Source organism: Colletotrichum acutatum, assembly GCF_030867785.1.
Source record: "Colletotrichum acutatum strain CBS 112980 chromosome Unknown BDZ83scaffold_308, whole genome shotgun sequence".
NCBI lineage: Eukaryota > Fungi > Ascomycota > Sordariomycetes > Glomerellales > Glomerellaceae > Colletotrichum > Colletotrichum acutatum.
In genome coordinates, this window is record NW_026849302.1 from 1 (window position 1) to 16,289 (window position 16,289).

Consider the following 16,289-nt stretch of genomic DNA (forward strand, 5'->3'; position numbering starts at 1 on the left):
TCATGCATAGTTCTTCCGACCTGCGCTGAGGACGTCTCGAAGACCCTTAGACTTGTGGCTGAGAGCAACAGCCCCTTTACCGTCAGGAGTGGAGGGCACACCGCATTCGATAAAGGATCCAACATCCAGGATGGGGTCGTCATCAACATGGCCTCGATGAACGATATCCAAATCTCACCCGACCGATCTACTGTCTCAGTTGGACCTGGTGCTCGGTGGATCAATGTCACCGATGCTGTAACTCCCCACGGAATCGCTGTCGTTGGCGGTCGCAGCCCGATGGTCGGCATTTCAGGTTTTCTGCTCGGCGGTGGCATGTCGTTCCTCACCGGCAGACGAGGAATGGGCTGTGACAACGTTCGCAATTACGAGGTTGTGCTCGTGTCCGGCGAGATCGTCAAAGCCAATCCGTTGGAGAACCAAGACCTGTACTGGGCATTGAGAGGTGGGGGCGGTTCCAGTTTCGGCATTGTCACTCGATTTGACCTTGAAGCATATGCGCAAGGCGACGTTTGGAGTCGGCTTTCCGTGTGGCCAGCAAACTACACGACTGCGGCTTTGAACATATTCACGAAAACAGTCAAAGAAAAGCTGCATTCGGGACAAGACTTGGACTCGCATATGTTTTTCGGCCTGACTTACAATGGCATGGCTACTGGCGAACCAATTCCAACACTTTACGGCTTTCATATGAACCTATCCTCTCCGCACGCACCTGGTGGCGAGTTTGATACAATGAAAGGGCTTTTCCAGCTCCCGATGCCCCTCATCAACAATACGCTCATTACAGACATTTCCGGTCAGATCCGCACCACCTCAGTAACTGTCTTTGGCGAAAGACAATCATTTTACGCAACGTCTATTCGTGATGGCGAAAACAGCGAGAGCTTTATGAGCAGTGTGGTTGACGCTTTTATCACCTTTGCTAGCGAGCTCAGGGCTAATGTTGAAGCTCGAGGTGACTCGCTCAATGTTACGATGGTCTTCCAGCCCCTGACCAATCCGACATTTGAAGCAATGCAAAGGAATGGCGGCAATGCCCTGGGCCTGTATCCCTCCGATTTTCCTTCCTATATCGTGTCAGTGCCCATGGCTTGGTCCGACGCAGCCCTTGACGACATGATTGATATGAGAACAAACCAGTTCATAAAAGACCTGGACGCCATGGCTCAGAAGCAAGGATATGGGAATGGCTTTGAGTACATGAACTATTCTGGGAAGCTTCAAAGTGTCATTGAAAGCTATGGCAAGGTCAACCAAGACAAGCTTCGAGCGATCGCTGCTAAATATGATCCGAATGGGCTGTTGCGGAAGCTCTGGACGGGCTACTTCAAACCGTAAAGCTGGCTAATAGTTTAAGATATTGAAGAGGGTGGTTGCTCCTAGTAAGAGGCTCTTCAAGTGTTAAAGTAGGGGCACTAGTACTTTGTAGTCAGAAAGACCAATAGTATCCTTATCTGAAAACAAATTCTCGGGTAATGAACGAGCACAACGTTATGGAGTATCTACGGACGACCCTGTCAGCATGTACCCATAACAACAATTACGGCATGGATACTGGAGCTCACTTGGATCCCACCTCAACATCGACGGTTAATTAAGAGGCTCCAAGGTGGAATTTGAAACTTACTTTCGGATTTCCCATTACTGCGAGTTTGCCTAATTGTCATATTTTGTTTCAAATCAAGGGGTAAATGCAATGTTTTTGTTAATATCCCTATTACAGAGATTCTGGTTCGAACCGTGAGTTAACGAAGAGTTCAATTGATCTTTATTAACTTCTGCGTAATGTGGAAAAGGGAGGTTCCAACCGCAGGTTGGGCAGGCCGCGATTATCGTAAGTACGGTCTGTTAGTGGCCCCTGCGCGGGCCCCTTGCCCCGAGGTCGAATTGGACTTCCAATCCGACAGTTTTGCTAACAAGAGTGGTAAAATCATCAAGCTCTTCCATGGCACACAAATTTCCGTGTACAAATGTCAAGCAGTGATCGTTACTCATTTTGTATTAAGTTGATTATTATTGCAAAGCAACGTTCTTAGTGGTGACCTATTCCATTAAGAGCTTAAGAGGGACCATGAGCCTAGATCTTCGCTTTCAGACGACGTGCTTGTTAGTAATGACGTCTCATGAAGCTAATGCAAGATCAGAAGGAGCGAAATGAACTAGTTTCTGTAGAAATAAGTGACGAAGCACAGAGAGCGGATGATTACTCATTTAGTTGTCCGCTTTTTGCTCGGAATCTCTGCGGAACCTCCGCGGAATCTCCATAGGTACAGCGAGTCTTATATGATAGGGACAGCTAGCCATACACCGCTTTATCATTACCACAACTTGGCTTAGTAGCGATTTTGCTGGGCGGAGAAACACATAATGTCGACGGCTTATGAACGCTGAATGTTTGATTTGTGTCGCCACCTGACAGTCTTGCTCTCCCATTCAACTATCTTCCCACGCAAACGACATCTGTCTGTTGGTTGTTTTATCATGTCTCCCAGTGATGTGAGAACCACCCAAGGCTGCAAGATCACCAATTCAGGCTAGCGAAACAGATGGGAGTCCCTCCGGTGGGATGCAGATCTGTCTCTGCCTGAGCTAGGACCCTCTGATGGTTTGGTCAAGATTCGAGCCGCTACCATGGATTTTCGTGACATAGCAACAGATTCTTAACGTGTCTTCACCCAAGTATATACAAAAACTTCAGAATTGACGTGTCCTAGTTCTTGAGGGCTCGAACGGGACAGGCTTTGCTGTTGCAGAAGCTGTCCTTGAACATGGAGCTGATGTCATTATTAGCTCTTCAAACCCTTCGAAGATTGACCAGGCCGTCTTTCGATCACACGACCATCTAAGAGGCATTGAGCTTCCCTATCGACGCATTCGCGGGATTGATTGTAACCTTACGAGTGCCGACAGACTTGAGCAAAGTCGGGAAGAGCTGCTAGGATATGTATCAAAGGACGGAAAACTTGATCACGTCGTCTACATGGCAGGCGATATAATTCGAACTAAAATCCTCTCCGCGACTAGCGTATAGGATATCTGCGCCATGAGTATGGTGCGAGCTGCCGCTGCAATCATTTTGGCCATGCTTCTTCCTAAGTATTTCAGTCAAACCGTCCGCAACTCCTTTACTCTAAATGGCGGAGGAATGTCTTAGCGCCCTGATGTAGGCTGGTCGGTCACGGCAAGTGTGGGTGGAAGCATCGAAGCACTTGCTCGTGGCCTGGATGTAGACCTTGAGCCAATTCAAGTCAACTGCTCAGCCAAGTGCAGTTTATACACCGTTACTCAGCGATATTCCTGCTGAATAGCTAGAGCAGCTCCTAGATGGAATAAAAAAGGATACTGTCACGCAGACGATTAGAACCCCAGAGGTTTAAGCAGAGGTTTACTTGCTTTTTACATGAAGAATGCATTTGTAACTGGGGCGGTAGTTAACTGTGATAGAGGAAGACTTATCGGCGATTCCAAGAATTGAGGTAGCAGTTAACCAGTTTGGAAGTATTATATAAGTTTGTGTTACAAAGCCGAGGTAGCGATAATGTTGTCTGTGGACACGTCCTACTTTGTAGCCTGCTCTCAAAGTGTCTGTAGTCAGAGCTCGCTTGCGGTCACGAGTAGAACCCTAGAATGAAAAATTAATGCCGAGGATAGCCTTGTGCTCAAGATGACCTCTGCAAGCGTGAGCGGGTGTTTGCTGCTGTTTTCTAAAATTTTATCCCCAACTATAATGTCATTTAATTCAGTCTCAACTTCTTCCAACCTACCTCTACGACTAGCTACCACCACATTTGGTATCCTTAATCAAGCTTCTTTCAAATCCCTGACATCAATACTAATTAGAAATAGCCAAGATATCCATTTTTATGACGATAAACTATTTCGAGAACTCTCGTTCTCGGAAATATCGTTTTCGAAAATCTCGTTCTCGGAAACACAGTTCAGCCAAGACTTTTTGGGTATGGGTAGGGATGATAGCGAAAGATACCCAAAAATGTTAAACTATGGATCTGTTGATTTCTATAGAAAAACGACATCAAATGAGAGATTGCAAACAAAGGCCCCAAGTATAAGAACGCTGCGTCCAGGAGCCTCCATTCTCGTTTCCAGACACCACAGCCACCGCTGTTATTCCAGTCTTTTGCCGCCTCGATCTACTACAGTTGACTATCCCAGCACATTCTGTATTCAACCTCAGCTCATCAATATGCGTTTCACCGCAATCATCTTTGGTACTGAGGAGCCCATCGCGCCGTATGCATTCAGCTACTGACACTTTCTATGCTTCGCAGCCATCCCCGCAATGGCCCAGAGCTTCAATGGCTTCTGCAGCAACGGCAACAACCCGAGCCCGGAATCTGTCCAGCGAGCATGCTGTCCTGGGACGGTAACGAACTTTATAGGCGACTGGCAAGTAGGTTTACTGGAACCCTCGACCGCCTCGACAAATACAATCTAACAAATCACAAGTGTTGCATGACATCAGCACAGTACAGGGCTAGTTACTTCGGTTGTTGCACTGGGCGTGGTCTTTCCCCACAACTGTCTGGGAATAGCTGCTGAGCATTCCAGGATGTGACTGAAGATACTTGTTCTCGCGTATCGCTACTGGCTGGGCATCTTGAGCGTAATACGACACAGTTGTCTTGAGTATACAGGTTGTATTTCCGTGGTTACACTTTGTGCGCGGAAGAGCAAAAAATAAAATGGTATGATAAGACAAATCACGAGCCACTTGGTCTGATTAACTCTGAATAAACTTGGGATAAAAACCCGAGGATGGACACCGCAGAGCAAATGGCTAAGGTTGACTACTTAGAAGACCTACAAGAGGGAGTGGCATAATGTATTGCACTGTTCAACACTACCGTTCTATATTACTAAATGATTGCTGTAGTACATGTAAATATGACCCTGCCCCTGACTTCGGCACTGTCTTACCCCAGCCCCTTTGCTAGCCCTTCTTTCCTCCTTTCCTCCTTTCCTCCTTTCCTCCTTTCCTCCTTTCCTCCTTTCCACTCTCTTCCTTTCCACTCTCTTCCTTCGCTAAGTGAACGCTAGAATCGCAGTTTCGGGGGCTTGTTTGTATGCTAGTGCTACTGTCTGGAGGTTTGCAACACACTCTTGTGGGAACCTGGAGTCTTGCTATCGCGGAGTTAGCGGTAGATGTGCCGGGGCACTCTAGCAATCTTTTAAATAGATTTCTAATGTTATCTAATGCTATCTAAGTCGTTGATCCTCGGGTTAAAGGAAGTTAGGACGCTGTATTAACGCGGGATACGTTCTTATTTTCAGCAAGTATGTTGCTCTTGGGGTGGGTTATATTGACAATACTTTGCAGATTATGCCTAACGGTTATAACGATGTCGGCGTTATCCTCTAGTTCTTTTGCTCCTTATCTTGGGCTCGTCTTAGTTAATAATATCTCGGTAAGCTTTCGTAGCTTAATAATCTTCTCCTCGCAGAGTTGAAGGCTTTTATGCCTCTCGAAGAGACCTCAAGGGAGTCATAATTAAGCCTTCGAGCTATCAAAATGAAAGCCATTAGTGGGGCGAGCCTCGATAGGAAGCAGTGAACGATATCGATCGCTATAACTCAAGGCGCAGGCACCGGCTATCAAGAACTTCATGCTCTTGTTAGAGGCGCTAAGAAGACGAAGCGCTCAGCTACCGCTAAATACTTCGTGTCGTTCCGCGGTCGGCTTATGTTCCGAACCGTCTAATACCTTCTTAACGAGATAGTTATATCAACTAAGATTAATATATAGGCACACTACGACGGTTTTGACAAGAAGAGTAATAACGATTACATCACGGGCTAGTACGACTTGAAGAATCAAAATAACGAGCCGAACCTCGTAAATGCTAAATAAGGGAAGTCCATTTATTTGCAGCGCTCGCAATGGCAAGCAAACTAGGATGCTTCGACTATAAACATTTGGCCATTTGGTAAGCTAGGGAGGTTACTGACCACCTACAGACATGATAGGATCGCCCTCGGATGTATACTTGAAATATCCACAATGACAGCCGCCGGTAATCATTTTAAGGTAATGATTCTGTTGATGCCGCAAGTCAATCTGGAGTAGCGATGCCGATTGGGACTGAACAAAAAGAAAACAATGGGAGAAAAGCTCGGAGGGAAAATGGGGGCAAGGGCACGATACGCACCTTTTCCGGTGCTCGACGTCCTTTTTAAGCATAAAGCGAACTGTTTTCCTTGATAAGTTTTATATGATTGTAAATCACGGAAAAGTAATAATGTCCGAAAACTCCGAGATTAGGGCACGGCCTAATATCTATACCGAAGAACCAAGGAGTTCTGGCCATATCTCCACCCTTGATTAGTAAAACATATTGCGAGAGTCATTGCCGGCTCTTGTAGCTATGCATACACAGCACGGACGAAGCGTTGGACGATCTGTCATTCTAGAGTCGGGAAGGTTTTACCTCGTTGCGTCATAATCGTCTGTAAGCAATTCAGCGTGCTTTTGGCTTGCGGAGATCGATTTCAACATCAAGGACTGGGGTTTGTGAGCTTATTGCTGATTAATTGAGCCGAACACAAAGAAAGACGATCTGTATTTATTCATTAAGAAGGAGAGAAGATTGACGCTCTCAAAGATTTTTGTTAATTCTTATACATTAACTTTGGATCATAACCCTGAATCAAATTGTCAATCCATCTTCAATACCTATATCGATCGAGTTAGGAGCCATCATGAGTCTTGACAGTCGCCCTCGTTACTCCTCCCCCGACGCCAGCGCTGAGCCCCTGAGCCAGCCTCTGGAACTTCCCTTTTCCAAGCGAATGGTACCCAATAGGTTTCTAAAGGCTGCCATGTCCGAAGCTCTTTGCTCGTGGGATCCGGTGGACCCCTCGAAACGGGGCGTACCCTCACCAGAACTCGCAACTCTGTACCGCCACTGGGCAGAAGGTGGTTGGGGCCAGATCGTGACGGGCAACATCATTATCGACAATATGCATCTCGAGGCAAGGGGAAACCCTACTATTCCCAAGGATGCACCTTTTGAAGGCACTCGCTTTGAAGCCTTCAAAGCCCTGGCCGAGGCTGGAAGGAGCGGCAATGGTCTCTTGGTGGGCCAAGTATCGCACGGTGGGCGTCAGGTTGATGCAAGAATTCAGCCTGAGCCAGTCAGTGCGAGTTCTGTCCAGCTTTTCGCCCCGATGATGGGTGTCACTTACGCCAACCCCCGAGCTGCGACAGAGGAAGATATCAAGGACATCATTGAAGGTTTTGCCCACGCAGCTCAGTATCTCGAAAAGGCTGGATTTGATGGGATACAGCTTCATGCAGCTCATGGCTACCTTCTCACCCAGTTCCTCAGTAAGACCACCAACAAGCGAACCGACAAATATGGCGGTAGCCTCGAGAACAGGATGCGTTTATTGCTCGAGGTTGCTACTGAAGTCAAGAACAGAGTCTCAAAGACCTTTGTCGTGGGTATCAAGATAAACTCTGTTGAGTTCCAAGCCGACGGATTTCAGCCCGAAGAGGCAACGGTTCTCTGCCAAGCCCTCGAACGTGCTGAGTTCGATTACGTGGAGCTCAGCGGAGGAACCTACGAGAAGCTTGGGTTTCAGCACTACAGAGAGAGTACCAGGAAGCGGGAGAATTTTTTTATCGAGTTTGCCGAGCAAATTGTGAAACCGCTCAAATCACTCAAGGTTTACACGACAGGCGGTTTTAAGACTGTGGGAGGAATGGTCGACGCTATGAAGACGGTTGACGGCGTCGGTCTTGGCAAGGCTGCTGGACAGGAGCCAAGACTGCCGAATGATCTCCTCGCGGGCAAATTTACAGGAGTAGTCAAACCTGCTTGGGATGAAAACAATCCTGGCACCGGACTGTTCATCACTGGTGCCCAGATCAAGCGTATCGGTCAGGGCAGTGAGCCTCTGGACTTATCGGACCCCGAACAGACAGAAGGTATTATGAACGACATCCAGGCCCACTTTGCTAGGCTAACCGAAGATGAGCGAGGGTACTACTATGGAACAGTACCAATCTCCAGAGCTACTGTTCCCTACGGATATGTATAGGTAGAATAGATAAAAATAGTTTAAAGAAGCTATCTATAACTATAATACTATTTAGTTAGTATTATAGCTTTGACTTTAATTAATAACTAACGTACTTTACTAGTCAGCGACGCATATTAATTAGCGACGCACTTTTTCCTACCTTTTAAATATTTTATAAATTTATATAACTATAATATAAAAATTTAATTAGCTCTTATTAATATCTAAATTACTAAACGATTCTATATTTTTAAAATACGTTCGCATATTATAGCCTATTTTACTATATATACCGCAACGCCGTTAAGCTGACTAACCTTTTTTTAAAGGACCCCTTTTATTACTTTTTTAAAGCGCTAGCCGTTTCCTTTTACCCTTTTTTTTTAAAATAACCTAAGATTTTTTTATACTAAGTACTCCTCTAAACTAAACGTATATCTTTTTCGCTCTCCGGCGCTTAGTAAGCGCTATATTAATATCTTAAAGTATATATACTTAATCTATTAAAATCGTAATTAAGTACGCTATTATTTACGTACCCTTTACTAGCTAGTCGACCGCTTTAATTATTAGTATTAAAGAGCTTCTTTAATAAGCTAAGATCTAACCTTTAATAAAGTTAGATTATAAAAGCGCTTCGTAGTGGTTAAAGGGCGTTTACGATTATTAAATTAATAATATTAAAGGGTCGGTTATAAGAGGTATAGGTATCCGTATATATATATCGAGCTTCTTAATTATATACTTTAAGTCCTATAATAAAATACTAGCTCTATAAAAAACGGATTTAATATTTTTATTTATAAAGATCTTATTATAGGCCTTATAGAAGGCAATAAAAAACTCGGACTTCGTAATATAGTTAACGAAGGATTTAATAAATAAGTTAATTTCGTCCCCGTATATACGTTTTAAAAGTAAGTAAAGCGTAATATTTAATAGCTAGAGTAGGTAAAATAAATATAGAAGTATACTAACGGTTATAATACTATTCTATTTATAGTATTTATTAAATTCGGCTAATAAATAGCTCTCGTACCTATTGATTATAAATATACGATAAATACTTTTTATATAAGCCCGAGTATACTTATTAAAATATTTAATCTAGTCTAGGCTAGTTTTATTATCGGTCTATTTATTAATAATCGGTTTAATTACTTAGTCGCTTAGAAAGCTTAATTCCGTCGACTAGTTAGTAAAGTAATAGGACCCTTAAATAATTATAAAAGGCGGGATATATTACCCCCTCGAATTAATATATTTAATAACTATAACCTATTTACGATTACTAGGCTAAACGGATTTCGCTTTTCTATATCTATTAATACGCGTAACGACTATTAAACCGGTAATAACGCCTATTATAAAGCTAGTCTCGTCGAAGTTATATAGATCCTCGTTATTAATACCGTATTTAGTTATTATATTACCTAATAACGCGAACTACTTAGAAATAACTTCTAGATCCTTTTAAAGTGCCCTTTAATAATTATATAGACAATTAAATTTAGTTTTTAAAGTCGGCTATGAGTCGATAAACCTCTTAGCCTAATACTTCTTAACGGGCGTCCTATTCCGCGTCTATAGTAAGAGATTCGCTATATTTTCTATATTAGTAAATTGTAAAAGAAACCCTTTAAAATCCTATTTAATAATGTATTAAAGAAGTGTTTTCTTTTTAATTAGATTAAGTTTATATCGTTAGGGCTAGATACGGTTGCGGTATAGTCGATTATTTATTTTATAGTATATAGTACTTTCGGGGATATTATATATCTTCGTAGCGCGTTATATACTAAGATTCCGGCCTATAGTACGCGTCGATCTAATTGCCTTAATAATAAGAATAATTTTATCTTTTCAAGTATAAATTAGTATTGTAGTTATTAAGTTATTACGTGTTAAAGGTTTAAATAGTTAGGAATAAAGCGCGTCTTAGAAAAAGTGCGTCGCTAATTAATATACGTCGCTGACTAGTAAAGTACGTTATATTTATTATAATTAGTTAGCTATAATAAATACGAACTTAAGTATTAAGTAAATTAAGTTCGGAGTAGGTTTTTTATATTTTAAGTAAGGAACTAAAAGTAATTTATTTCAATATAAAGAGAGAATACCAACAATAATAACTTCAGTATTACTGTTTTTAATTCTACTAGATATAACTATATATAGATATAACTTCTATGAAACTAATTAGTTATTTAATTGTATTTTTAATTTTGTTATATTATATTTGTCCTTAAAAGTATTGTTTATATACTATTATTTATAACTACTTGTTTTTATTACTATATACTCACTAAAATAAAAATATAATCATTAATTAGGTTAAGTTAGTAAAATAATATATATTACGTTAGCGTAAAAACCTTTTTGAAAAAATAGATTTACGAAACCAAGTAATAAGAAATAAATCAAAAAGAAGTAGTTATATAATAGACTTCCTATTAAGCTGGCGAGAGTTTAATATAGCACTGCCTCGGCTGTCTAGAAAGCCTCTGTGTAGTATCATATGAGCTCAGTTCCTGGCCACATGATTCGAGAACAAAATTCCAAAGGAAAAGCACCACCATTATTCTCAGCTCCAGATAAGCCATTGCCCGTCCAAAACAAGCTCTCGGCCCCAGCCCAAATGATAACGTAGGGCCGGCACGTGAGTCATATATCCACTCACCGCTGCTTTCGTCCTTCCTAAGCCAGCGCTCCGGCTGGAACTCGTCCATATCGTCGACTGACCACTCTCTGATTTTCGGGCTTTTACCATATCGGGCGGTGCGGCTCCTCTGCTCCTCGTCGACTTTTATTGGGGGTGTGAAGATTCCGGGACCATTGGGCACACAGAAGACCTCGGTTCCTTTCGGTATGTTGAAGCCTAACAGCTGGGTGTCGACCAGCGCCTGACGGACCACGCCGCCGCCAACCACGGATACGCGGATGATCTCCTCCAGACATGCGTCCAGATAGGCGATAGGAGTTCCCGTGATTTCAGCGACACTGGGCTCGCGGTCTTCGGAGACGGCTTGTGAGTAGGCTTTGTGCAATTCTCCGCGGAGACGGTTTTGGGCCTGGGTGTTATCTGAGAGATACTTCACGCCCCATGACATGGTCGCGGCGGTGGTGTCGTGTCCCGCTATGATGAATGCAAAGATCTGTATATAGTCGCACGGTCAGTTCGTCTTCTTTCAAAGGCTGCTAATGGTATTTTCCTCCCTAATAGAGACATTAGATCATGCAAAGGTTTTTACCTCATCGCGGATATGTCGACTATAATAGTCTGGTGAACGATGTTCCTTCTCTGCAACTTTTTGTTCATGGTAAAGAATGTCATCAATAGCTGAGCGGTTCGTTTTCTGCCCAGTTTGCAGTCGCTCTTCAGCTGCATTGATTCCTCTCTCAATCAGATCTTCCTTGAGCCGTAGCGCTCGGCAGAACCGCCTGGTTTTACTGATGACCCAGAATGCCAACCGAGGGATGGGGAATTTGATAGTGATGTCATTGAGATCCGTGAGAGTTAGGATAGCCTCAAAATCCTGGGGTCGCGAGGCCTGAGGGAATCTCGCAGGATCATTGACGCTCGCGGGAAGTCTAATGGAATCAGTCTGGGAAAGGAGGAGATTGAGTTGTTTGCTGGTCGAACTGTCTTTCTCATCAAGGCCGAACGTGCTTGCGAAAGCGGCATCGAGCGTTCCATTGAAGATGTCTGAATTTGCAGGAAATGGCCTGCTTTGCCCTATTTTCATCTTTGTGCGCCAAAGCTTGACCATGGTGCTAATACAGGCATAGATGTGATGAGATTCAACCTGTACGGTGGTAAGACTCCACAAATTTGATCCACCCATAGTTCAGTGACTCTCGTCACCAGGAGATGTCTCCATACCTCGTTGAGAAACTTTGAGGTCATGAGATTGTCTATCAAAGATTTGTTCCGTTTGAATTCTGCAGACTGAGATCGCATGTGGGGATGAGCATCCGGTAGTAAACCTCCAAGAATCTCCCCGTTGAATCGACTTCGGTCAAACTCCTTGGTACGCCGCGTCATGATGTCACGGCTTTCTCTGTAGTCGGCCAACAGAACCCATGGTTTTTGAAATGGACGTATAAAAACTTGGACTACAGGGCTCTCTAGTCGACGGTTCTGCTGTGCGAGCCAAGTAAAATATTCGCCGTGTTCCTTAGCATAGGCAAGCATCTCAGAGAGATCTCCAAAGAGACGGCTGGTAACATGCTTGTTGTGGGGTATGCCAGGGAGCAGTTTTGGAAGGAAGAACTGACGAAAAAGATAGATCAGGATCAAAACAATCCCGATAATGTGAGCTGATGGGAAAACGGTGAAGGCCGACATATCTAGAATTGAGGTCGCTATATCCTTTGGTATGTGAAGACTGATAAAACTATTATCCCATTGTAGAACTAGGAGTTCCTCATAGGTCATCTTACAGTTAGTAAACCGTAATCTCTCTTTTTATCAATATCAAGACCTCTTCCACTATACAAAGGTTATCTTACTGCTAAGTCATTAGACGGCAGTTTACCAATTGTTAAATGCTGAAACCCTATTTTTGCGCTCCGAATATCCACAAAATTCTCGGCCCGGGCGATCTCAATAAAGTTAAAGTTGTCGGTGCCCCATTTTAAATAGCCAAAGTAGATTCGTTGGTTGCACAGTTTCGGAGTGCTCCCAGTCGGAGGCAAGCAGGTGGATAAGGTAAAGCTACGTTCCTCGGAGGAAAGTACTACCTCTTTGGCCGGCGACACATGCAGGTCGGCGACTAACTACCAGCTCGGAAGAAATATGTCGCAGTCTTGGGTATGAACTCAGTCGATCAGCTCCGAACCTCATTCCGACGCTCCGATCTAGTTATCAGGACACGCAACGGTACGTAATGTAAACTCTATCTTATCATCTTACCCCCAATAGTTGCGTCAGGAGAATATGTCATACGAAGATCAGGTGAAATATCCTCAGTGAACCTATTTTCTCGAGTTGAGTGTCGGCCACTTGACTTTGCCTAATAGTAATTTTTCGTATTGCGGCATCTATCTCTCAGGTATTGCACTCGACACGGTTGAGAGTGATGCCCATGCCTACTTTCTCGAGCATATGGACGCAGCTACGGCCACCAGAGCCAGACTTTACCGAGAAGAACTTGCCGGACCTCGCTGGAAAGGTAAGGTTGCTAATTTTCTATTCATATATAGCTGTGAAAGACCACGCTGTAGGAAGAATGACTAACAGTCAATCACTTCATACGTCGGGCAGGTCTATATCATTACTGGTGGCAACACTGGGATTGGTAAGGAACTTGCACGGATGCTCTATTCCAAAAATGGGACCATCTACGTTGGAGCACGGTCTGAGGAAAAAGCGGAGCGGGCAATAGACGACATTAGACGCGCGGAACCGAACTCCACGGGCGCCTTGGTCTTCCTTCACGTTGACCTAGCCGATTTACGCACCATCAAATCTTCGGTCGAGAGCTTCACCTCGCGAGAGAACAGGCTTGACGTCCTCTTCAATAATGCCGGCATTCAGGCGCCAGGCGGCGGTGCTGAACCAGCTCAGACCACGCAGGGATATGAGATTCACCTCGGGGTCAACACGATCGGGACCTTTCTCCTGACTAGGCTACTGACGCCGACACTGGTAGCGACAGTACGCTCAGCACAGACCGATGCCGTACGCGTGGTATGGGTTTCGTCGTCGGCGGCCGAGTTCTTTGGGGAGAAGAGCGTGGGCCTGCCGGTGGACGATCTCGACTACCACAACAGCCGGCCAGCGCTGCACCGTTACGGGCTGAGCAAGGCCGGCAACTGGCTGCATGGCGCCGAGTTCGCCCGTCGCCACTGCGCTGATGGTATCGTTAGCATCCCGCTCAACCCTGGCAACGTCAACTCGGACTTGTACCGCGACCAGAACTTTATCATGCGGCGAATTGTAGCGAGTTTCACGCATTCGCCCGTCTATGGTGCATACACCGAGCTTTTTGCTGGACTGTCACCGCAGGTCACGATGGAGAAGACTGGTAGCTGGGGTGAGTTTGCAAGAACCTTGTTCATTGCTTCATTACATTGCTGTCATAAGTTATGTCCCGACTCTGTATTTGGCAGGGGTCTTAGAAAAGGATATGAGTACGGCCTGAAACTAATCTTGCGGGATTGTTAGTTGGTCCTTTTGGACGATTCATGCCAATCCGAAGTGATCTTATGGATGCAACAAAAGCTCAGGCGGAAGGTGGCAATGGACATGTGAGGAAGGTTTGGGACTGGACGGAAGACCAAGTTAGCAAGTACATGTAACATAGAGTGGACATGACTATTCCTAGTCGTTCTACCACCGGTGTTTGATTAATTTAAATTATTAGTGACTCTCGTTGCCTGAGGCGTGTGGGAACCTCTATTTACTGTGCTTATGCCGTACTTCATAATTTGTAAGGATGGATTATACCTACTGGATTCCAGTTCAGTCAATTACCCAACCACCAAGTATGTCGGACACAGATATTGAGGCTAGGATACCTCTTGTACTTCATGCCCTTCAAAGTGACTCAAAATTGAGTTTCGGACGCCCTGCAGGCTTCTACCAGGTCCGCTATTAGACTTTACATCGCTGGCAGAAGGGCATCCTTTTCACGCGTGGTTCTATCCCAAAATCACGCAAACTATCGGATCTAGAGGAAGTGATCATAATTCCGTTTATTATCGACCTATACTCGCGAGGGTTTCCCCCGCAACTGCTTTATGTGGAACAAATGACTAACCGATTGCTCGCCGACCGCGACGCGTCACCCGTAGGCAAGCGCCGGACTTCTAACTTTGTGAGACAACACAGACCTTAAGACGTGGTTCTCTCGTCGGCATGACTACTAGAGAGCTAAATGCGAAGATCTGACCGCTATCCGGAGTGGATTTAGGCTCCTAAAGAATATCATTGAGAAACATAGTATCCGACCAGATGAACTCTATCCCATCAGCTACTACAAGACTTCAGAAACCCCCCGTGCGAAGCAGCATCAATCAGTGTAATGACCAAGAGATTATAGCCTAATCAAATATTTCGTTTGTAGCAGCCGATGGGATAACTTTGACGAGACTGGTTTCATGCTGCGCCGGCGTTGTTGCAAGCGGCACGATTGTTACAGGCACGGAATGGCGTGTAAAACCGAAATGAATGCAGCCTGGAAACCGTGAATGGATTACTACCATTCACGCCATCAATGCGGAAGGTCAAGCGATCCCGCCGTTCATCGTAGGTGCCGGCCAGTATCACCTTGCTAATTAACACCGAGGAAGCAATCTGACGAACAATTAGGCTATCTTGACGAGCCCTAATTGCTGGACCGATAATGAGATAGACCTTAAGTGGCTAAAATACTTCGACCGGTGTACTACTAGGTAGTTAAAGAACCGTTATTGTCTTCTGATCCTGGATGTTGTTGTTGTTGTTGTTGTTGTTGTATTTAACGCCGTGGCGGCCGGGCTAGAGCCCTTACCGCAGACCTCCCGAAGGGTATATGGCGTGGAGGGCCGTGAGCCAAGGCTACCTACTCTACAGTACGTCGTCTCTTTACATCGTCCTCCAAATCATGCCTTGTGGCCACTACGCGTTCTGTCTGTCCCCGGTTCCCGCTGGTGCCCCAGTTTCATTCTTTCCCAAATCGTCCCTTGGAATCGGGAGGTTCTTTGTAGTCCGCACTCACATCTACCTAGGTGTGGATGCTGCTACCGCAGACAGATCTTCTGGAAGAAGTCCGTCACGCGGAGAAAGGCCTCGAAGCCTCGTGGGTCGGTGATTAATCTCTTGAAGTAGGCCTCGAGAGATCCCATAGGACCTATGGGCTCGGGCATACTGCGAGAGTGGAGGGTCGGCCACCGTTGCCTCCTCGCCAGCGTTAGTCGACAGTAGACCAGGTGGTCCACGTCTTTCGCCTCTCCACAAGAGCACATCATTAGAGCGTCGTCGTGGTTGAAACGTCGGTGATATTGCTCGAAGTCCCCGTGACCCGATCGTGCCGCCAGCAGGTGATGTAACGTAGCCCGCGGCAAGGCCAGTTCAGGAGGGCTGGACAGAGCTGCCTCAAGCCCCAAGTCCGCGTACCGCGGCCTTCGCTCTTTATACCACCATCTCCTGTGCTGGCTTTGTAATTTTTCCCTTGCAAGCCGCTTGATGCCCGCTAGTGTTGCCATTTGACCCATCCGCGCCGGCAGTGTCGTTCCTTCTTTGGCCAGCCGGTCCGCGG

The 16,289-nt window shown here is 45.1% G+C and overlaps 5 protein-coding genes across 5 annotated transcripts; 4 read left to right on the forward strand and 1 right to left on the reverse strand.

Annotated features, from left to right (window-relative positions):
- On the forward strand, window positions 1-1,639 carry BDZ83DRAFT_645271 (uncharacterized protein). Its single transcript, XM_060509830.1, has one exon. The coding sequence runs from the start codon at window positions 148-150 to the stop codon at window positions 1,339-1,341; it is 1,194 nt and encodes a 397-aa protein (XP_060357142.1). The 5' UTR covers window positions 1-147; the 3' UTR covers window positions 1,342-1,639.
- A 3,324-nt stretch (window positions 1,640-4,963) lies between these two features.
- BDZ83DRAFT_645273 (uncharacterized protein) lies at window positions 4,964-5,497 on the forward strand. Its single transcript, XM_060509831.1, has one exon. The coding sequence runs from the start codon at window positions 5,301-5,303 to the stop codon at window positions 5,469-5,471; it is 171 nt and encodes a 56-aa protein (XP_060357143.1). The 5' UTR covers window positions 4,964-5,300; the 3' UTR covers window positions 5,472-5,497.
- A 776-nt stretch (window positions 5,498-6,273) lies between these two features.
- Window positions 6,274-8,207, forward strand: BDZ83DRAFT_645276 (uncharacterized protein). Its single transcript, XM_060509832.1, has one exon. It carries the CDS (start codon window positions 6,721-6,723, stop codon window positions 8,062-8,064), a length of 1,344 nt encoding a protein of 447 aa, XP_060357144.1. The 5' UTR covers window positions 6,274-6,720; the 3' UTR covers window positions 8,065-8,207.
- A 2,268-nt stretch (window positions 8,208-10,475) lies between these two features.
- BDZ83DRAFT_645280 (cytochrome P450) lies at window positions 10,476-12,445 on the reverse strand. Its single transcript, XM_060509833.1, has 3 exons — window positions 11,930-12,445; window positions 11,298-11,852; window positions 10,476-11,201 (listed from the first exon to the last, which is right to left on the reverse strand). Exons 1-3 carry the CDS (start codon window positions 12,392-12,394, stop codon window positions 10,500-10,502), a joined length of 1,722 nt encoding a protein of 573 aa, XP_060357145.1. The 5' UTR covers window positions 12,395-12,445; the 3' UTR covers window positions 10,476-10,499.
- Window positions 12,446-12,806: 361 nt separating this feature from the next.
- BDZ83DRAFT_645282 (putative estradiol 17 beta-dehydrogenase) lies at window positions 12,807-14,418 on the forward strand. The gene is made up of 3 exons (XM_060509834.1): window positions 12,807-13,220; window positions 13,313-14,084; window positions 14,216-14,418. Exons 1-3 carry the CDS (start codon window positions 13,128-13,130, stop codon window positions 14,347-14,349), a joined length of 999 nt encoding a protein of 332 aa, XP_060357146.1. The 5' UTR covers window positions 12,807-13,127; the 3' UTR covers window positions 14,350-14,418.
- The last annotated feature ends 1,871 nt before the right edge of the window (window positions 14,419-16,289 follow it).